Genomic DNA, 21158 nt, shown 5'->3' on the forward strand with positions numbered 1-21158 from the left:
TTCATCCTTATTTTTATTCTCCCCAGAGCACAAAGCACACACCAATGCACGTGTGGAGATGGCACCCATCAGGTCCCCATCCCATCCCGTCCCCATCCCAACACCACCCTACTCCATCCTCATCCCATTCCCCATCCCCATCCCATTCCCCATCCCAATCCCCAACCCATCCACATCCCACCCCCTTCCCAACCCCATCCCATTCCCCATCCCAATCCCCAACCCATCCACATCCCAACCCCATTCCATTCCGCATCCCACCCCTATCCCATTCCCCATCCTACCCTCAACCCATCCACATCCCAACCCCAATTCCATCCCCATCCCACTCCCATCCCACCCCCATCTCACCCCCATCCCATTCCCCATCCTACCCTCAACCCATCCACATCCCAACCCCAATTCCATCCCCATCTCACCCCCATTCCATCCCCCTCCCATTCCCCATCCTACCCTCAACCCATCCCCATCCCAATCCCCAACCTATCCCCCTCCCATCCCTATCCATGTCCCCCTCCAGCACACAGAGCTCAGAGGGAAGCACAGCCCCATCCCAGATGGCATTTCACACATAAATCCCACCTCCCATCACTGACCCCACACCTCCCCAACCCCAGAACTATCAGGGCTCCCCCAGCCCAGCATATGAGCACCATAGAGCCACACATCCACAGCTCGGGTGCTGCTGTGCCCATGCGGTCCCCATTGTGTGAACCACCGCAGCATCCCATGCACGTTCACCCCATGCAGCCTTGTGCACACCAGCAGCATTGCATGCACACGGGCACCCCTTGCATTGCACACCCTCATGCTCTGCAGTGGGATGCTCAGCCCAGCAGCTCAGCCCCATCCCCTCCCTCTCCCTATGACAGAACAAGGCCGTCCCATTGCAGCTGTTGTTTTGTTCCATTTTTTTTCCTTTATTAATTTATACAAAAACAGTTGCACGTGCCGCAAGCAGCTGACATCCCTCCACCGGCCCACCCCGAGCGCAGCCATCAGAGGGGGCACGGAGACCCCAAAAAACCCGTGCAGGGACCGTGGCCACCAAGATGGAGGGGGGGGGGAGGCAGAAAACACCCCCCAAACCACCGACGGTGCCATCAGAGCTGATCCAGAGCCCCACATCTGAAGGGTTTGGGGGTAAGGAGCAAAGTCCCTCTCGCTGCAGCACTGTGGGGCCGAGCAGCTCCTTGCGGCGCGGGGCCGAAGCGGCGCCTTCCCACCCCCCCGGCCCTACTTCCTCCGACAGCCCTTGGCTGCATCCCCCATCATGTCCCAATATTCCCCAAATTCCAGTTTGGCTTCATCAGGGTCTCCCATGCATTCGATCTTCTCATCCAGGGGTCCAACACACTGCGAAGGGGTAGAAAAACCATCAGAGCGATGACAAGAGGTGGGGTCCCCAGTCTCCCCCCCCATCCATCCCCAAGCTGTGCCCCCACCTTCCCCAAGTGGGGCAGCTTCTGCACCACCAGCTCCCGCATCTCGTTGGGGGTCAGGTATTCCTTCTGGCCTTTAACAGCGTAGCAGTGGAACTGGTTGATGACGGTCTCAATGGCGCGCTCCACGTCGGTCAGCTCCTGGCTGTCCTGTGGGGTGATGGGGGGGAGAAGGGGGGTGTGAGGGAAGTGAAGGGACCCCAGGAGGGAGAGGAGACCCCAGGAGGGAGGGGAGACCCCAGCAGGGATGTGGCTGATGTGTTAATGCTCTGTGCCACCTCCCTACACCGATACAATGGGCGTCCCCTATGGATACAACAGCCCTCAGCACAGATGTGAGCCCCCATACAGATGTGAGCCCCCCCGTACAGATGTGAGCCCCCCCATACAGATGTGGGTTCCCTCCACACAGATGTGGGCCCCCACGTTCCAGTGCTGACCTCCCTATAGAGACCTGAGACCCTCATATAGGTGTGACGCCCTCCCACACCAATGCAGGACCCCCTGTACAGATGCAGGACCCCCCCCCATCCCACTGCGTGACCCCTCCATCCAGATGTGGGACCCCCCTACAGACATGGGATCCCCCATATAGACCCAGATCCCCCTCCACCAGGCTCTGCATGACCCAATACCCACACACTGCTCCCCATATCCCTCCACCTGCTCCCAAGACCCCAGCAAGACCCCCGGTGGCTCCATCCCCCCTATCAGTCCCCACCCCATCCCCGGGCACACACCCCCGCGCAGGGCAGGACGGGTTCTTCCTCTCTTTGCACAAGTGGCAATGGAGCTGTGAGTCAGTGCCCATCACGGGGCCACCCATCCCCACCCTATAGGGCTGCAGACCCCACAACCCCCCAGCAGGGAAGAGGGGGGAGGAGTGGGGGCACAGCCTGACCCAGCACAGCTCCCCGACCCCGCTGCTAATTAGCAGGAGCTGCATTGGAAGGGAAACGAGGGTGATTCACGGGGCGCTGCGGTTTCCCTTCGAAACACCCCGAAACCACATCAGGCGACGGGGCCATTAGGGAGAAACCTGTCATCTCGGGAGCCCCCACCCCACACCGAGGCCTCCACAGGTGCAGAGCACCCAGTGCCCCCCCAGGGATGCAGATGGGCACATGGTGATATCCAAGGAGCATAGAGCAGCACTCAACCATCCTCGGAGAGGCTGAACAGAGCACCAAACCCCCAAACCTTCCCAGCACCATCAACCCAAACCTGGACAATATCTCCACATCCAAACTCATCCCAGAGGGGGGGGGGGTCGTACAGCTCAGAGCACCCCAAGCTCCAAGGGATGAGGATAAGAATGTTGTCCCCCCCACCCCCAAATACACCCCACAGCTCCCAGTACCCGGAGTCACCCACCGACCTTGCGCTTCTTGCGGCAGTTGCACTGGCCCATGTTGCTCCTGCGGGGTCTGCAGTCCCTCTGTTTGGGGTGGGGGGGTCTTGGGGTGCTGCTGGATGGGGGGTGGGGGAAGATATCCGCGATCAGCGTTGGATTTAGGGGAGATTTCCCTTCCTTCAACGCCGGGGCGAGGAAGACGCCCTGGGATGCGCCGAGCTGCCGGGACACGTCCCTGGGGTGGGAGCGTCCCTGCAAGTCACGGCAGAACCGAGCGTGGGAGGGGGATTGGAGGGGGGGGTGGCGGACCCTTGGGTACGAGGAAACCCCCCAACCACCCCCCTCATCCCTCAGGCTTAGGCCTGGCCACTTACCTGCTGCGAGGGCTGTCCCGGCTGTGCTCGCGTTGAGCTGCTGGGGAGCTTTATACTGGGGAGGTGTGAGTGGGAGCTCCCGGCACGGTGTGGTGCAAGGAGGTTCATTTGGGAGCCTGGCCCACGGCCAGCGTGGGGCTGGGAAACGCCTCCTGCAAGGCCACACCGAGAGCTTCTCCCATCCGGCATGGCCATGCAGCGCTGCGTGGGAACCAGCACCGGGTACCGGGCACCGTGTGATGGGTACCGTGATATGGGCACGAGGTGCCATGCAACAGGAACCAGGAACCATGTAATGAGCACCAGGTACTATGCACCATGCACCTGGTACCATGCATAATGCACTGGGTACCATGCACTGAGCACCAGGTACCATGCATTGAGCACCAGGAGCCATGCACTGAGCACCAGGTACCATGCATTGAGCACCAGGCACCATGCATTGAGCACCAGGAGCCAAGCACTGAGCACCAGGTACCATATACCATGCACTGGGTACCATACACTGAGCACCAGGAGCCATACACTGAGCACCAAGCACAATGCACCATGCAATGGATACCATGCACCATGCACCTGGTACCATGCATAATGCACTGGGTACCATGCACTGAGCACCAGGTGCCATGCACCATGCAATGGATACCATGCACCATGCACCTGGTACCATGCACAATGCACTGGGTACCATGCACTGAGCACCAGGTACCATGCATTGAGCACCAGGCACAATGCACCATGCACTGAGTACCATGCACAAGGAACCATGCACTAAGCACCAGGTACCATGCACCATGCACTGCATAGCATGCATTGAGCACCAGGAGCAATGCACCATGCACCTGGTACCATGTACCATGCACTGGATACCATGCAGCATGTACCTGATACCATGCACCATACACTGAGCACCAGGTACCATGCATTGAGCACCAGGCACCATGCACTGAGCACCAGGCACAATGCACCATGCACTGCATACCATGCACTGAGCACCAGGGGCAATGCACCATGCACCTGGTACCATGTACTATGCACGAAGAGCCATGCACCATGCACCAGGAACAATGCACCATGCACTGGGTACCATGCACTGAGCACCAGGCACCATGCATTGAGCACCATGCACTGGGTACCATGCACCATGCACTGGGGCTGCTTGCATTGGCGGGGGGGTGGCTCCATAAAGAAGAGCAGTGATTTCCAAGCCTGTTAAAGCTTCTTTATTTTGCTTTATGAGCGTCCCCCTCCCCATCACTTCTTTCTCCCCTCTCTCTCCCTCCACAGGGCCTGGACCAACTCTCCCATCAGCCTCCAGAACTCTTCAAACGTCAGTTCCTGGTCGGTGCTCACATCCAGCTTCCTAATCTGCTCCTCCAGGGATGGGATGTCCTATAGGGAAAGTATGGGGACAGATGGACACTACTACCTGGGGACACCTCTGTCCCCAGATAGGGATCACAGGAGGGGCAGCAGCACTGCACTGAGTGCCAGCCCAGACTGATGTCCATATGGATGCTGTCAGTCCCCCCCCAGCACAGAATGCAGCACCTCAACCCTTCCCAAGTGCTTTCACTTTTGCTTTCCCACTCACAGATCCCCAGATGCCATAAGCAGCCCCACAGCTCAAAGTGCCCCATAGAGACCAAGACCCCCCAGCACCACCCTCCATAGTCTGCCCTCACCTTTATTACATTGGGCAGTTGCAGCCGGAGCAGCTCCTGGAGCTCAGTGGCCGTCAGTGTCCCTATCTGACCCCCCTTCCTCGTGTGGGAGATGAACACGGTGACCATGGTCTCGATGGCCATTTCCACTGGGGTCAGCTCAACTGCGGCCATCGGAGCTGCAGGGAGAGTCCTGGGGGGGGGGGGTGATGCCCAATGGGACGTGGGGACCCCCACCATTCCCAGAATGGGGTACAGAGAGTTTGAGTGGCCCCAGCCCTGCAGAAGTGGGAGCTGCCCTTCCCACACTGCAGGAATGAAACAGAGGGAGGGCAGCCAACACCCGGAAGGGGATGGTGGCACCATGGGGCCCCATAACGTCTGCTGGAGGGTGGGGATGGGGCGGTGATCCCACTTACCCCACTCGGCCGCAGCCCCCCGCGGGGTCTTACAGCAGTGGATTGTAGCGTGAGGTCCCTCAACCCTGTGCAGGGCTTCCCGTTGGGTTTCCCGTTGCAGTCACCGCCCGGCAGCTGCTTCCCGTCCCCTCCCCATACGGCAGCAGCCTGAGAACTCCATGCACAGACAGCACCGTGCATGGGATGGGCTATGGGGTGAACCATAGGGGTCCCAGGGTGCACTCACTGCATTGAATGGGCTATGGGATGAACCATAGGGGTCCCAGGGCGCACTCACTGCATTGAATGGGCTATGGGATGAACCATAGGGGTCTCAGGGTGCACTCACTGCATGGGATGGGATATGGGATGAACCATAGGGGTCCCAGGGCGCACTCACTGCATTGAATGGGCTATGGGGTTGAACATAGGGGTCCCAGGGCGCACTCACTGCATTGAATGGGCTTATGGGTGAACCATAGGGTCCCAGGGTGCACTCACTGCATGAATAGGTTATGGGATGAACCATAGGGGTCCCAGGGTGCCACTCACTGCATTGAATGGCTATGGGTGAACCATAGGGGTCCCAGGGCGCACTCACTGCATTGAATGGGCTATGGATGAAACGCATAGGGGTCCCAGGGCGCACTCACTGCATTGAATGGGCTATGGGGTGAACCATAGGGGTCCCAGGGTGCACAAACTGCATTGAACCACCCAGATCACTGTTAGGTGCAGGGTATGCCCACCCCCCCAGCCCCCCACCGGTGCTTCCTGGGCTCTGCTTTGCTCCTATGGGAATAGGGACACATATGGGGTGGGAATAGGGACACATATGGGGTGAGAACACTGTCCCCTTTGTCCCCTTCATCCCATGACACCGCAGGTCATCCTGGCTGCAGACCTGGGGCTGGGATCACCCTTCTCCGAGTGAGAGTTGTGACTCACCGCCGGCTGACATCACCCCTATTAATAGTGGGCTTTGTGAAAATTAATTAATCCAAATTAATTAGGAGGTTGGAACTGCCCGAGCGTTCCTCTGTAATCGTGGTGTACGGCAGCCCCAGCACAGCTCTGCTATGGCACAGCCATTCCCATGGCACTCCAAGCTGTCCCTATGGCACAGCATTGGTGGCATGGGATAGAGGGGACACAGGGACCCTCCCCAGAAGTGGCCCCATAACTGCTGACCTTAGTCCCTATTAGGGTAAAGGCTTTTGGGGTGTCCCCAAGGCTGGTTGACACCGAGTGTGACAAGGAGCAAGGACAGGGCGAGCAGCCCCACCACTGCTATGTATGGATATAGGGGTATCCCTTGGGGACCCCATAGTCACCCATTTTGGGGACCTGGAGCAGGGCACGGCGCAGTGTCACCATCCCTGACGCACTCTTTCCACCCATCTATAGGGACAGGGTGACTCCAGCATGGGGCAGCCCGTCCCCACCCGCACACCCGTCACACCAGCTCACGGGGCAGGAATTGCCTTCCTGGGCTCCATCCGGTCCGTCCCCATCCCGGGGTGACGGGGGGACGGGGACAGCCCTTCCGCTGAGCCCCACGTCAGGGCACTGAGATGGGAAACCACTCGGGTGAGTCAGGTTCGGAAGGGACGGGGACAGGTTGGGGGGTGAGTCAGCACCCCAAAGCCAGGCAGGCCGTGACTCCTCACCCCTGGAATTTGGGGTGCCAGGATGGGGTGAGGAGGGAGAGGACGCTGCATGGCCCCAGGTGGGGACGTGTGGGGAGTGGTGGCCTCGGGGTGCCCGGTGCTATCAGGACAAGTGAGCAGCATCACAGGGACTGCAAGTACTGGGGTGAAAGCTTGGCGTCAGATATAGGATCAGTGCCCACCACCATATCCTGGTGCTGTCCCAACCTGTTCTACCCCATCATAGATGGTCACCGGGGGCTGTGGCCACCACGGACACCATCCTATGCCAGCCCACGCCGTGAGTGAGGACTCGTCCCCCACCCCATCCATTGAGGTCATGGGATAAGACCACCAGCCCACGTGCCACCACCACATCCCCAACCTCAGCACAGCTCACACCCAGCAGCTTCCCCTCTCCCAGACTCCAGGGATGGAAAAACCTCTTCCAAACTCCGGCCATGGATCTGAGAGACAAGATCAAGCCCAACCCCGGCACCAGCAACTGGAGCAACTGGTTTAGCTGGGTCAAAGTGGAGCACGGGAGTCGCAGAGGCTGAAACCTGTTCCAGGTTGTGTGTAAACCTCCTGGCACGTCCCTCGCTGATCCCAGTTTGGTAAGAGCTGTTCTGGGGAGCTGCCAGTGTGGACATGCCAGATAGCACCGCTGCGGTCCCCGTTCCTTGGGTAGACCCCCCCTAACAATGTGATTTTGGGTTCATGGTTCCGACCCGTCCCATCACTCAGGGAACACCCGAGCATTCCCTGCTCTCAGGAAGGTTTGGGGTGCGATAAAAGTGGGGCAGAGCCCAACTGAGAGCACCCAGAGCTCAGTAATGGGAGCTGTACAGCCACCACCTGGCTCCCATCAAGCAGCCGTGCCAAGGGCTGCAGGGATCAGGGGGGTTTATTTTTACACCCAGGGCAGCCCTGCAGCAGCTGTGCAGGCAATGCAGTGCCAGGGCCACGCAGTCCCGGAAGGGGCGGCCGCATTCTGTCCACCTCTGAGACGGGGACGGGGGTGCCACGGTCAAAGACCCCCCCACACCGACACTGCCACGTGAGTGACACCGGGGTCTGCTCCCCACATTGGGCTGCACAGCCTTCCCCCAGTGCCCTGGGTTCTGTTTCTGCCCTTGGTTCTGTTCCTGCCCTGGGTTCTGTTCCTGCCCTTGGTTCTGTTCCTGCCCTGGGTTCTCTTCCTGCCCCATGTTGGCTGCCGGATCCTGATGGATAAAGGGATCGTGTCCTGAAGTGACACAGTCCCTTTGCTTCCCCCCAGGACCACCCTCTCCATCCAGACCTCTGCATCCACCCAATTCCATCTGGGTTCTTCACCTTCATCCAGATCCCCTCTGTAGCCACCCCAGCTGTTCCAGGTGCAGGACAGCAGTAGAGCCCCCAGAATCCCATAATTCACCCCAAATCCTCCCCTCTTCATCTGGGCAGGCTCAGGACCCCCATGGGGTCATGGTGGTACAGTTGTGGGGGGGGGGGATGTTGTGGGGGTCCCAGTGCTACAACATTTCTCAACCACAGACACAGGAAGCACGGAAAGTGGAAACGGAGGGAGCAGGATATAATTAGCCCCAAATTAAGGTTGGAATCTGGGATAAAGAGTCCGGCACCACCCAACTCTTGTGAAAACACCACAATCCGGCACCCAGCAGCCCCCTATATTGGGGATGCCCCAGTTTGGGGGCTCAGCATTGCTATGGGAAGAGGGGGGGAGCACCCAGGGGTGGGGAGATGCAACAGGCAAAGCCAGGCGGCGCGGATGCTGGGCCGTAATGAGAGCCAGGATTATCAGCACGGTTTGGAATCTGGTTTCTTTGGCCGTACCCGTTGCTGAGGCAACCTACAGGCAGGGATTGTGGGGCTTTTTTAATGGGACAAGGGCCTTTCTGTGCACAGGGAGCGGGGGGCCCACGCTGCGTCACCTGATAGCCCCCATCAGTTCTCCCCCCCCCCCCCCCCATGGCTCTGAGGACACCGGATACCTGCACACATCAGCCACCGAGGAGGGATGGGGCCGGATCCATCCCACACCGCAGCGCTGACAGATGGGGGATGCCCAATGGGTCACACTCAGGGTCACGGTCTGACCCAGGGCTGGCCCCATTGCTCACCCCATCCCCAACATCCCATTGCTGCTCATCCCATAGGGCTGCAAAAAGGGATGTGTGAGGTTAAGGGCGAGACACAGAGCACCCCAAAGTGCCCCATAAAAGCACCAGCAGGGCTGGTAGTGCTCCTCCAGGTGTGGGGTGAGCAGTGGGGCCAGCGGGGCGTCCCTATATCCCAACCCTAGTGAAGGCAGAGCGGGGCGTCCCAGCGGTGCCAGCCCGACTGTCCAGCCCCGGTATCGGATCCTCCCGGAGGGAGGGGGCCTGGAGCTTATTTAACATCCCTGGGCAGCCCAGCCCAGCACTTGGCGCAGCGGGGAGCTCAGGTGAGCGCGGGGCGGCGGATGGACCACGGGTACCCACCATGGTTTGACACCATCAAGGGGGTCCAAAGAAAGGGGGTACCCCATGAGAAAGGGGGGAGGGGGCACCCCATAACATCACTGATGGCGTTCTGCGTGGTGCCAGGTTGGGAGGGGGCAGTGCTTGAAGGATGGGGTAAGGGGGAGAATTGTGATCCCTGTAACACAGCGGGTGACTCCCGCAGCTGGAGTCATGGCATCGCAGCTTGAAGGGGCCATGGAGACCCTCATTAACGTCTTCCATCACTACTCGGGTAAAGAGGGGGACAAGTACAAGCTGAGCAAGAAGGAGCTGAAGGAGCTGCTGCAGAGCGAGCTGGGCTGCTTCCTGGAGGTAGGGGCTGAACTGGGGGATATGAGGGGGGGTCCCAGCAGGCTGCCAGCCCCGGGGCTCACCCCTTGTCCCCCCCCTCCAGACCCAGAAGGACACGGGGGCTGTGGAGAAGATCATGCAGGACCTGGATGAGAACGGCGACGGGGAGGTGGATTTCCAGGAGTACGTGGTTCTGGTGGCCGCCCTCACCGTGGCCTGTAACACCTTCTTCTGGGAGAACGCCTGAGCCGAGCTCCAGCCCCACAGCCCCCAATTATGGCAACCCCAAAAGCAGAGCCCACCCCTACACACCCCTTGCTCACCCCTTGCTCACCCCATACACCTGAGGGTCCCAAAGGGTCCCAGCTCCGCATTAAAGGCATTGACCCCACCAGCAGTGTGTTGTCAGCTCCTTTATACTGGGGATAAAGGGGGGGGGGGGGATGTTCACATCACCCTGGGGTCACCCATAGGGCCTATATCCCCAGGGTGAGGGACCCTGGCCTGCATGGGGGGGTGGGCTGTGGGGTGGAAGGGGGGGGTGTCCATATCACCCTGGGGTCACCCATAGGGCCTATATACCCAGGGTGAGGGACCCCGGCCTGCATGGGGGGTGGGCTGTGGTCACCTATAGGGCCTATACCCCTAGGGTGGGTGATCCCAGCCTACATGGGGGGGTGGGTTGTGGGGGGCAGGGGGGGGTGTCCACATCACCTTGGGGTCACCCATAGGGCCTATAGCCCCAGGGTGGGGGACCCCAGCCTGCATGGGGGGGTGGGCTATGGGGTGCAGGGGGGAGATGTTCACGTAACCCTGGGGTCACCTATAGGGCCTATATACCCAGGGTGGGTGACCCCGGCCTGCATGGGGGGGGTGGGCTGTAGGGTGCAGGGTGGGGGGGCGTCGTCCCCATAGAGATACGAGGGGGAGGAGGGACCAGTTCTAATATGGCACCGGGCTGCATAGGGACCGCCAGCGCCATCGTCTGCCGGGCTGCGGCCTGCACCTAACACATAAAACCCACAAAACCCAACCGGGCCTTGGAGGTGGATACAGGCCAAGTGAGGCCTTGTAGATGTCCCGGTCCAATTGGGCCTGGTGACCCGCACGGGCCTAGTCCCCGCCATGAGGCCTAGCACCCCGCACAGGGCTGGGCCCGCAACTAGGCCGCATCCATAGCCCCGCCCACATCACCCAAAGTCCCGCCCACCTCGTGCTGAGCGACCAATAGCAGAGGAGGATTTGTACGCGTCGCAGGCTCTCCGCCCAATAGCGGATAGAGTAGCGCTCGCTTCGCACTGCGCCTGCGCGCCGCCATTTTGGCCGGCTGTGCTCTGGGAGGCGGGAGGAAGGAGGGAGCTGCGATCGGCGCCGCCATTTTGTCTCGGGAGCTCCAGTGCGGTGGGAGCGGGCGGAGGAGCTGAGCCCCGGCCCCACAGCCGCTAACAGCCAACAGGCAGCACCACAGGAGACCTGGCGACCGTCTGCTTCGGTGAGAGACCGGGGGGGAGGCTGGGGTGGGCTCTGAGGGGCGGCTGGGGCACCTTTGTTAATGGGGGGGGGGCTGTGAGGAGGCCGCTTCAGGCCCTGAGGGGGGGGGTCGTCGTTTGGATGCTATTCCACAACATTGAGGTGTTTGGAATCGGTTTGGCCCGGCCTGGATTCGGTGTGCTGGTGAATTGTGGTATTTAATAAAGAAATGGGGATGTGGGTGGCTTTTAGTTGGGTTTTCTGCTACGCTTTGTTTAATATATGGTGAGGGTGAGACGTTCTGGGCTGTTTGCTAAGCAATAGGTTTGATGTTAATAGTAATAATGGAGAAATGGGTCAGTATCATCACAAAGCAATCCAGGCCTGTGTGATCTGAGAGCCCCCACACTGTGCCCAAAGCTTTGCATCTAAACTACACACCCATTGCTTGGCCACATCCAGAACGATGGATCTGAACACCTTTATGTGTTTATTTTTATCCAGTGATGTTAAAGCCTCATTGCAGAGCACAGGACCTGGGTCTGTTTCAAGGCAGTTTATCCTTCTTACTCATCCTGACAGCTTTAGAGCTGTGATGGTGTTATGAAGCTCAGCTTTAAATGGTTGGCTGCCATTTTGATGCCCGTGTTGTTACATTGCTCCTGCCTGAGGCAGAATTTCACCTTTCTAAAGAGAAGGCAGATTAATGAGTGACCATAACTCGCTAATGAAGCCTTGTATCATTGGACTTAATGATCTTGAAGGTCTTTTCCAACCTGAGCTGTTCTCGATTCTGTGATTCTATGGCAACAGGCTGGAAAAGCCAATTAAAACCTGCTCGTGTGTTAGCAATGGTTATGGATTTCCTCACCAAAGCAACCAGGATTGAGGTCTGTGAGTATTCAGATGAATAAACGCTGTATCTCAGTGCTGTTTTCTAACCCTTCCTCTTGTGTCTTGCAGATTCTGTTGATCTGAAGATGGCTGCACAGTCAGCACCGAAGGTTGTGCTAAAGAGCACCACCAAGATGTCTCTGAACGAGCGGTGAGGAAGCCCAACAGCAGCTTCAGCTCATAAGAAAATTTGTATTTAATTATCACTGTGTCCAAAAAAAAAAAGCCAACGTGGTTTCTGCCCTCTTTTAACCTCACTAAAACGAGCAGATGGCCTTGCACCTCTGTCTTAAACTGCAACAGATGTGGTACAGAAGGTTAAAAGGGCAATTGGTTCGGAGCGATTTATCCGTAGCTGTTAAAATTAAGCCAATTCAACACGTAAAATGTGGCGGGATGTGTTGTACCAAAAAAACCCCACGCCCTCCCTTTTTTTCTTCCACATGTTTTTACATTTATCTAGTTGATGCTGCGGTACGGTAGCATGTTACCAAAGCTGCAGCAGGCTTGTTGCTTTGTCCAAGGCTGATACACATACACGTGGTCTGGCCTGTAAGAGGCATGCAGCAGGCTGCTACACCAGCCCAAAGGCCCTATAACAACCATTTTGGGCCTTGTAAGAGGCAAACGCTTGGCTTCATCTCCATCTCTCTTTTCTCAGTGCTGTTTTCCTTCTGTTTCTGTTGTGTATCCTGTTTTTTGTTGGTTTGGTTTTTATTCCCCTCCACGCCATCGAGCTTTTGCAGTGCTGACTAACAAGGGTTACGTTTTGCTTTCTTGCTAATTGCTTTTGGTTTAATGATGTTGAGGAAGAATAGAACCAGAATAGAGCCCTTTGTGTGCAGTTTTTGCTCTGGCACCAGCTGACCTGAGCCTGTGGTTGGAGCCATCTGAAGGCAGATATTGAGGTACAATGCTGGGAAGGCTGCTGGCCTCTGTTTGCTTCTGGTCAGTCCATATTCCTTAACCTGCAGGTGTTTCCCTAGGTCACAATAGGCAGCTGATGGGTTGCTCTTAAGGATGCTTACCATCTCAATGTGTGTTCTGCTCCAACCTGGCTCTTAAATACGCAGCAGATAGAACCAAGTGAGCGTGCTCAGGTGCTGTGTTGAGGCAGAGCTCTATCAGTCTATCCCCAGGGCTGAGTTTTCTCTGAGCCTGCCTTGATAACATGAAGCTTCAATCAGATTTCTCAGCTCTTTTTAGGGCTGATGGAGCTTTTTGCAGTCGGGTTTTGCCCAGCTTCTCTGCCACGTCCTCTTCCATCTGCCATCGACATCTCTGCTTATCGCTTGTTTCCATTCCTTCTTCCATTTCTAAATTCAGTAACCTAAAGCTCTGATCACTCCTGAATTAATATACAACATCATTCCTGAGTTTCCAGTTCTTTGCACACTTGCGGAAAGCAAGGAATATGTAATTAACACGTGACCTAAGTACCACTTCTTTACATAAAGGTTCACGGGATCTGGAGATCCAATCTTGAGAACCGTGAAATGCCAAAAATAAATGTATGTAAATAAAGCTTAATTTAAACACCCGTTTTATTCGACCTTGAAGCTTCACTAACATGCTGAAGAACAAACAGCCGATGCCAGTGAATATTCGGGCTACCATGCAGCAGCAGCAGCAACTGGCCAGTGCCAGAAACAGAAGACTGGCCCAACAGATGGAGAACAGACCTTCTGTGCAGGCTGCTCTGAAGCTGAAGCAGGTGAGGGGGCTGCACGAGTGGCTGATGGCATTTAAAGGGGGTCTAGGGGGGGTTGCTGTGTATATGGGGGGTGACACAGTGCATTGCTGTGTATATGGGGGGGTTGCTGTGTATATGGGGGGTGACACAGTGCATTGCTGTGTATATGGGGGGGTTGCTGTGTATATAGAGACATTCCTATCGATTAAAACAATGATGAAGGGACTTGCAGGACTTGGCTTCGGATGAGTGATGCTGTGTGACTTGAGCTGGTTAATATCACTGAGTTAATTTCTTTGCTGGCTGTTGATATCTCCTCTCTATTTTTTCAGAGATATGTTGGTCATTCTGGGGTTCTGGATCTGCTGAGTGCTTCATCTCTCAATGTAGCTGCAGTAACACTTGCAGATTGCTCCCAGCCCTTAGAGCCCACTGCTCCCATCCCCACCTCCACCCCCTGGTGGTGCAGCTGGCTGCGAGGACCCAGATGAACCAAACTGATAACATGGAGGCTTGCAAATGCCAGGCTGCAGGCCTGGGTTTAAGGAATAGCATTACGTTTTCCTTGTGCAAGTGTCTTAATCCCTCGTCTCAGTGGGGAACGCTGCAGGTTGTGGAGTGTTTGTTGAATTAACCCCATATGAAGTGGGGATAGCTTTGAATTCTCTGCTCCCCCACAGCTATATCAAGGGGTTGGCATGGTCTGCTCGTTGTCAGGCTGTTCCAAGCTTTAATTGAGATGAGGAAGTTGGAGAGATGGACTTCAATGTGTTACTTCACATGCAGGGAGAGCCCTGGGAAGCTCTGAGCTGCTTCACATAGCTGGAATGCTTGAACCTCACTTAATCTCTGATAAGAAGGAAGGCAGCTGTGCATTTGATTGCCTTCCATTTCCAGCACTGCAGACAGCTGGGAGCCCTCTGCTTTCAGAACACAACCCCCAACCTTTTCTCACTTAAGTGCCAATAAGGAACTGCTTTGCTTTCCTTGCCGTCCCCAGATTGCTGCATGACTTTCTTGTTGTTTAACAATCTATTCCAGAAGAGCTTGAAGCAACGCCTCGGGAAAAGCAACATCCAAGCACGACTGGGCCGCCCTGCAGGCCCCATTGCACGCGGAGCTATGGGGGGAAGAGGACTCGCTATGGGGCAGAGAGGTTTGCCACGAGGAGCCATGCGTGGGGGCCGGGGAGGCAGAGCTCTGCTGAGAGGAGGGCTCCCATTGCGAGGTCAGTGCTGGGATATGGGGGGGTTTCTGGGTTCTGTTGTGTCATATTGTACTGCAGCCTTTTGTAATGGGGTGTGAGAAGTGATGGGTGCTGTTGCTGTGTTGCAGGTCAGGGCCTGCTGCGGGGAGGCCGAGGAATGGCCCCCAGGATGGGGCTGAGAAGAGGAGGGCTGCGGGGCCGCGGGGGGCCGGGCAGAGGTGCTATGGGGCGAGGAGCCATGGGGCGAGGAGGACTCGGCGCCAGAGGTCAGTGGGCAACAACCCCAGCAGCTTGAAACAAGCATCAGCTCTCACCCTATTGCACTGCTCACTTAGAGCTGCTTGACCCTAAATGCTTCGCCAGGCCTCGTGCCTAACCCAGATCCCTCGCCGTGGTGTTGCTTATATGGGGTTCTGGGATCTGCCCCAGCAGATGTGCAGTGCTTCGAATGGGAGCACAGGGCTTGTTTGTGCTGTTTCCATGCTTGAATAATGCATGGGCTGCGTAAAGCAGGGCTGGGGGGGTCAGCTCAGTGCTGTCTCCTGGGGTAGCAGCTAAATAGGAGGTGTTTCCCCATATAAGTCAGCAATTAATGCCTCCTAAATAGGAGGTATTTCCCCATATAAGTCAGCCCTTAATGCCTCCTAAAGGTGAGAGCTGTGGATGGGGGTATCCCAAAGCCTGACATCCTACACACAGCACAGGGCTTGGAACTAAATGATGTGGGCACAAAGAGAGCTGGGGGGGCACAGCAGATCCCAAACCCTATAGGGCTGAAACCAAAGCAAGGCAGGGAATGGGGGGCTGTGGGGAAGGAATTGGGGGGCTGTGGGGCTGGAATTGGGGGGCTGTGGGGGTGGAATTGGGGGGCTGTGGGGGTGGAATGGGGGCTGTGGGGCTGGATTTGGGGTTATGGGGTGGGCTGTGGGGGTGGAATGGGGGGCTGTGGGTTGGAATGGGGGTTATGGGGTGGGCTGTGGGAGTGGAATGGGGGGCAGCAGGGGAATGGGAGCTGTGGGTCTGGAATGGGGGCTGTGGGGGTGGAATGGGGGGCTGTGAAGTGGGTTGTGGGGTGGAATGGGGGTTATGAGGTGGACTGTGGGGTGGAATGGGGGCTATGGGGTGGGTTGTGGGGTGGGCTGTGGGGCTATGGGGTGGGCTGTGGGGCAGCAAGTCTCTACCCAGCCCCCCACCCACATCCCTTAACCCTCGTGCTGTCTCTCTAAGGCCGTGGCATGGCAGGTCGGGGAAGGGGCGGCTTCGGAGGCCGCGGCAGAGGACGAGGCCGAGGCAGAGGATCAACCCGACCTGCACTGACCAAGGAACAGCTGGACAACCAGTTGGATGCTTACATGTCCAAAACTAAAGGACACCTGGACGCCGAGCTGGACGCCTACATGGCACAGACAGACCCCGAAAGCAACGACTGAAGGGCTGATTGCACTGACTGCTGTGGAAGGTGGGGTGTTATCCCATCCCCTAAGGAACGAACCCCCCCATTGAGGCTGGGAGGACCCACGGGAGCAGGGGGGGCTGCCCCGTTGTACCAGAACTTGAGTACGTTTTCCTTGCCTGGTTTTTGTTTTGATACTCTTTTAATTTTTTAATGTTGGCGTGAAAACCCTTTTTTTGGGATTATTATCTATTATTTACTCTCCTACCTTAAAAGTGTTCTGAATGAGAATCTGACAGCTGTGATACAGTCCATCCTATGGGCCTGCAGTCCACCCTATGGGGCCGTGGTCTGTCTATAGGGCCGCAGTCCATCCTATGGGGCCGCAGTCCATCCTATGGGGCCTGCAGACCATCCTATGGGGCCGTGGTCCATCTATGGGGCCATGGTCTGTCTATGGGGCCTGCAGTCCATCCTATGGGGCCTGCAGTCCATCCTATGGGGCCGCGGTCCATCCTATGGGGCCTGCAGCACATCCTATGGGGCCGCAGTCCATCTATAGGGCCGCAGTCCATCTGTGGTGCCTGCAGTCCATCTATGGGGCTGTGTTTTGGGATGGGAATCGACCCCCCCCCATTCACTTGTATTGAGCCCATGGAGCTCAGAGCCCACAGCTCAGCTCTCAATGCTTTTCCTTACCGCCCCCTCCCCATCCCAATGCTGCTGGGGGGGGTTGTTATGGGGTTTTTCTGCCCCCCCCCAACCCGGTTCGGTTCTGTTCTGTGAGCTCCTCCATTGGAATCCCCGTCGTTCTGGTTGGTTGGAACAATGAAGTTACAGAAGCAATGCCGGCTCCGGGTGCTTATTCTTATACATGCCTTGTGACCCCCCCATCAAACAGCGGAAGAACCGAACCGAACCGCCCCGAACCGAACCGGGGTTGAATGGGAGGGGGGGGGTGGGTTCGCTGCTCCGCCTTCTATGCAAACTCGGCTGCTATTGGTTGACTGGGCAGTGTCCGCCTGTCACGCCGCCTCCCATTGGCTGTGGAGCCGCAGCACTTTACGCGTCCGGATCCCCCTTTTGTTATGGGGTGGGCGACGATGTGGGGTCCGGGTTGAGTGCGGCGGAGGTGAGTGCAAGGACCGGACCGGACCCCCTCGGTATCCCCAACATCCCCCCCTCTTTGGGGCACCTCAGTCCTATGGGGTTAATGCTGTGCCTTCTTTGGGGCACCCTGATCCTATGGGGTCAGTGCTGTGCCCCTCTGGGACACCCCAATCCCATAGGGTCAATGCTGTGCCCCTCTTTGGGGCACCCCATTGCTATGGGGTCAGTGCTGTGCCCCTCTGGGACACCCCAATCCCATAGGGTCAATGCTGTGCTCCTCTTTGGGAACACCCCATTCCTATGGGGACAGCTCTGTGCCCCCCACTCTGGGACACCCTATTGCTATGGGGTCACCCCATTCCTATGGGGTCAATGCTGTGCCCCTCTTTGGGACATCCCGATTCTATGGGGTCAATGCTGTACCCCTCTTTGGGACACCCCGATCCTATGGGGTCAATGTGTTGCCCCATTCCAGGACATCCCATTGCTATGGGGATACCCCATTGCTTTTGGGACATCATTGCTATGGGGACAGCTCTGTGCCCCCCACTCTGGGACACCCCAATCCTATGGGGTCAATGCTGTGCTCCTCTTTGGGAACACCCCATTGCTATGGGAACAGCTCTGTGCCCCCCACTCTGGGACACCTTATTGCTATGGAGTCACCCCATTGCTTTGGGGTCAGTGTTGTGCCCTGCTCCAGGACACCCCATTGCTATGGGGTCAGTACTGTGCCCCTCTGGGACGCTCCAATCCTATGGGGTCAATGCTGTGCTCCTCTTTGGGACACCCCGATCCTATGGGGTCAATGTGCTGCCCCATTCCAGGACATCCCATTGCTATGGGGATACCCCATTGCTTTTGGGACATCATTGCTATGGGGACAGCTCTGTGCCCCCAACTCTGGGACACCCTATTGCTATGGGGTCACCCCAATCCTATGGGGTCAATGCTGTGCCCTGTGCCCCTCTTTGAAACACCCCATTGCTATGGGGACAGCTCTGTGTTCCCTACTCTGAGACACCCCATTGCTATGGGGTCAGTGCTGTGCCCCCAACATCCCTCCTGCCCCATAGGGCATAGCAAGCACTGAACCCCACATGGGGGCGCTTGAAGACAGCTGCCCCCAACCACAAGGACCCCTCCGGTATCCCCCCCCCTATTCCATGTCTCCCTTGTCTACAACAACAAGGTGGGGGGAGGAGGGATTGGAGTGGGGGGGGGTTGTGGGGCCGAGCCAACACCGCAGGGCGGACAGACAGACAGCCAGCCAGCCGTGGGTCAGCACACCCAGCGGGGCCAAGGCTTTGTTGTGTCTGCGGTCAGCACAAGGATCTTCCCAGGCCCCCAAAGAGCCACCCCGAGAGGGGGGAGGAAGGATAAAGGATGCGGGGGGGGGGGGGGGGCTCCTTAAACACTCGTGTAATCCCTGCTGTTGGTGTGAATGTGCCGACACCGGGCAGGGAGGGGTTAAAGAGCGGCGCCAGCATCCCAGGCTCTGTTTAGTCTGGACCTTGTGCTGGAGACGGGGCTGAACAGCCACCAGCACGGCCAGCATCCATCGCTGGTGCTGTGCAGCCCCCATCCAGCCCCCTGCCCACCCTTGGGCTGCATTGCTGTCAGGCTGGGGGGGGCATCACCCCCCCAACTCCTCATCCCACCCTGAGCACTCACCGTGGGCTGCTTCGAGGTGACACATGGCTCTGTCCCTGTGCCATCCCATTTGGTACCCAACAGGGTCCACGTCCCCCTCCGGCCCTATGCAATGGCCCCATAGGGAGGGGGGCCGTGGGGTGCCCTGTAATAGGGTGACGTGTAGGGCTGTGCGATGCCGTGCTTTGCAGGGGAGCAGCGCCATGTCCCTGGGTGCTCCGAGCAGCAGCGACGCCTGTCTGAGCATCGTGCACAGCCTGATGTGCCACCGGCAGGGAGGGGAGAACGAGAGCTTCGCTAAGAGAGCCATCGAGAGCCTGGTCAAGAAGCTGAAGGAGAAGAAGGACGAGCTGGATTCGCTCATCGCGGCCATCACCACCAACGGGGCCCAGCCCAGCAAGTGCGTCACCATCCAGCGCACCTTGGACGGGAGGCTACAGGTAACAACCCCCCCCCTTCCATCACCCCATCCCTGTGTATCCCCTCTATCTAAGGAGACCCAACAGGTAACACCCCCCCCTTATCTCACCCCATCCCTGTGCACCCACCCAGCTTAGGAGACCCAACAGGTAACACCCCCCCCTTCCCTCACCCCTTCCCTGTGACCCCCTCCTCACACCCCCTCCATCTAAGGAGACCCAACAGGTAACACCTCCCCCTCTTCTCTCACCCTTTCCCTGTGACCCCCTCCTCAGCCCCCCTCCAGCTGGGGAGACCCAACAGGTAACACCCCCCCCTTAATTCACCCCAACCCTGTGCACCCCCTCCAGTTGAGGAGACCCAACAGATAACACCCCCCCCTTCCCTCACCCCTTCCTTGTGACCCCCTCCTCAGACCCCCTCCAGTTGAGGAGACCCAACAGGTATATTTTTGGGGCTAGAAGATGGGGTTCTACAATGGTGGGTATTACGCGGGCGTAAATGGGGTATTTGGGGGGTAAATGAGGTCAGAATTGGGGACAGTGAACTTGGGAAGAAGGGGGAAATGGTGGTTCTGGAATGAGAGTATTTTAGGGTAAGACAGGGGGGTAAGTGGGGTTGGAATGCGTGTGGGTATATTTGGGGGTAAATGGGGTCGGAATGGGTATTTGGGGGGTAAATGGGGTCAGAATGGGGATAATTGGGGGGTAATGGGGTGGAATGGGGGTATGGCAGAAACGGGGTAAGTGGCGTCCAGAATGGGGGGTATTTGGGGTAAATGGGGTTCAGAATGGGGAAATTGGGGGGTAAATGGGGTCAGCGAATTGGGGGGTTGGGGGGTAAATGGGGTTGGAATGGGGGTATTTGGGGGCTGACGGTCTCTTTGTGTCAGGCTGCACATCGGGAAGGGGGTGCAGTTGGAGTGTCGGGGTGAAGGCGACGTTTGGATGCGATGCCTGAGCGACCACGCAGTGTTTGTACAGAAGTTATTTACCTGGACCGTGAGGCTGGAAGAGCCCCCGGGGAATGCAGTGCATAAACTCTACCCGGAGCTCACATCAAGGTGGGGATTAGGGGGGGAGAGCCTCTGCATCTAGACCCCCAAATGAGGGGGGGGTCCCCTATGCTTCTAAGTCATATGGGATGAGGAGGAGGAGGGCGGGTCCAGCTCCTTGGACTAGGGGTGGGATGGGGTGGGAGGTGGGCGATGGATGGGATGGATGGGAATGGGGTCGGGAGGTGGGATGGGATGGATGGGATGGATCGGATGCGGATGGGAATGGGATTGATGGGGATGGGAATGGGATGGGATGGGGAGGGGTGATTGGATGGGGAGGGGTGGGAGGGATGGGAATGGTATGAGTTGGGATGGGGTGGGATGGGACATGGGAGGGTTGGGATGGGGATGGGAATGTGGTTTTGGGATGGGGATGGATGGGATGGGATCGGGATGGGAATGGCGATGGTATGTGATGGGATGGGATGGGACTTGGTTTGTGCAGTGGAATCTGGATGGGATGGGATGGGGTGGTGATGGGATGGATGGGAATGGGATGGAGGGATTGGGATTGGGAGGGAATTGGGATGATGGTGATGGATGGGATGGACAATGGATGGGACCATGCGTGAGGATGGA

General features: G+C 57.6%; 5 protein-coding genes across 13 annotated transcripts in view; 3 read left to right on the plus strand and 2 right to left on the minus strand.

Annotated features, from left to right (window-relative positions):
- Positions 1-894: 894 nt before the first annotated feature.
- LOC107324459 (protein S100-A14-like) lies at positions 895-3294 on the minus strand. 2 transcript variants are annotated; one of them, XM_015884490.2, is made up of 4 exons: positions 3171-3294; positions 2821-2908; positions 1446-1592; positions 895-1356 (listed from the first exon to the last, which is right to left on the minus strand). In XM_015884490.2, the coding sequence occupies exons 2-4, from the start codon at positions 2851-2853 to the stop codon at positions 1237-1239; spliced, it is 300 nt and encodes a 99-aa protein (XP_015739976.1). In that variant the 5' UTR covers positions 2854-2908; positions 3171-3294; the 3' UTR covers positions 895-1236. The 2 variants fall into 2 exon arrangements, with proteins under 2 accessions (XP_015739976.1, XP_015739975.1); XM_015884489.2 differs by having other exon boundaries at positions 2821-2911; positions 3171-3282.
- A 1076-nt stretch (positions 3295-4370) lies between these two features.
- On the minus strand, positions 4371-5405 carry LOC107324461 (protein S100-A13-like). Of its 2 annotated transcripts, none has more exons than XM_015884492.2 (3): positions 5254-5405; positions 4856-5013; positions 4371-4562 (listed from the first exon to the last, which is right to left on the minus strand). In XM_015884492.2, exons 2-3 carry the CDS (start codon positions 5006-5008, stop codon positions 4425-4427), a joined length of 291 nt encoding a protein of 96 aa, XP_015739978.1. In that variant the 5' UTR covers positions 5009-5013; positions 5254-5405; the 3' UTR covers positions 4371-4424. The 2 variants fall into 2 exon arrangements, with proteins under 2 accessions (XP_015739978.1, XP_015739977.1); XM_015884491.2 differs by having other exon boundaries at positions 4856-5027; positions 5254-5400.
- A 2416-nt stretch (positions 5406-7821) lies between these two features.
- Positions 7822-10073, plus strand: S100A1 (S100 calcium binding protein A1). Of its 3 annotated transcripts, XM_015884413.1 has the most exons (4): positions 7831-7941; positions 9193-9333; positions 9555-9703; positions 9786-10073. In XM_015884413.1, exons 3-4 carry the CDS (start codon positions 9563-9565, stop codon positions 9927-9929), a joined length of 285 nt encoding a protein of 94 aa, XP_015739899.1. In that variant the 5' UTR covers positions 7831-7941; positions 9193-9333; positions 9555-9562; the 3' UTR covers positions 9930-10073. The 3 variants fall into 3 exon arrangements, with proteins under 3 accessions (XP_015739897.1, XP_015739899.1, XP_015739898.1); XM_015884411.1 differs by lacking the exon at positions 9193-9333 and having other exon boundaries at positions 7822-7941; XM_015884412.2 differs by lacking the exon at positions 9193-9333 and having other exon boundaries at positions 9539-9703.
- Positions 10074-10982: 909 nt separating this feature from the next.
- Positions 10983-16635, plus strand: CHTOP (chromatin target of PRMT1). Of its 5 annotated transcripts, none has more exons than XM_015884406.2 (6): positions 10990-11174; positions 12116-12197; positions 13607-13760; positions 14781-14967; positions 15075-15212; positions 16174-16635. In XM_015884406.2, the coding sequence occupies exons 2-6, from the start codon at positions 12133-12135 to the stop codon at positions 16374-16376; spliced, it is 747 nt and encodes a 248-aa protein (XP_015739892.1). In that variant the 5' UTR covers positions 10990-11174; positions 12116-12132; the 3' UTR covers positions 16377-16635. The 5 variants fall into 5 exon arrangements, with proteins under 5 accessions (XP_015739896.1, XP_015739895.1, XP_015739892.1 ...); XM_015884407.2 differs by having other exon boundaries at positions 14784-14967; XM_015884409.2 differs by lacking the exon at positions 15075-15212 and having other exon boundaries at positions 10989-11174; positions 14784-14967.
- A 2278-nt stretch (positions 16636-18913) lies between these two features.
- Positions 18914-21158, plus strand: part of LOC107324374 (mothers against decapentaplegic homolog 4-like) — an 8052-nt gene continuing 5807 nt past the window's right edge. The window contains exon 1 of the mRNA XM_015884351.2: positions 18914-19653. Coding sequence (XP_015739837.1) covers positions 19147-19653 — 507 coding nt within the window. The 5' untranslated portion in view covers positions 18914-19146. The remainder of the gene's footprint in view (positions 19654-21158) is intronic.

Source organism: Coturnix japonica, chromosome 25, assembly GCF_001577835.2.
Source record: "Coturnix japonica isolate 7356 chromosome 25, Coturnix japonica 2.1, whole genome shotgun sequence".
Lineage (NCBI taxonomy): Eukaryota > Metazoa > Chordata > Aves > Galliformes > Phasianidae > Coturnix > Coturnix japonica.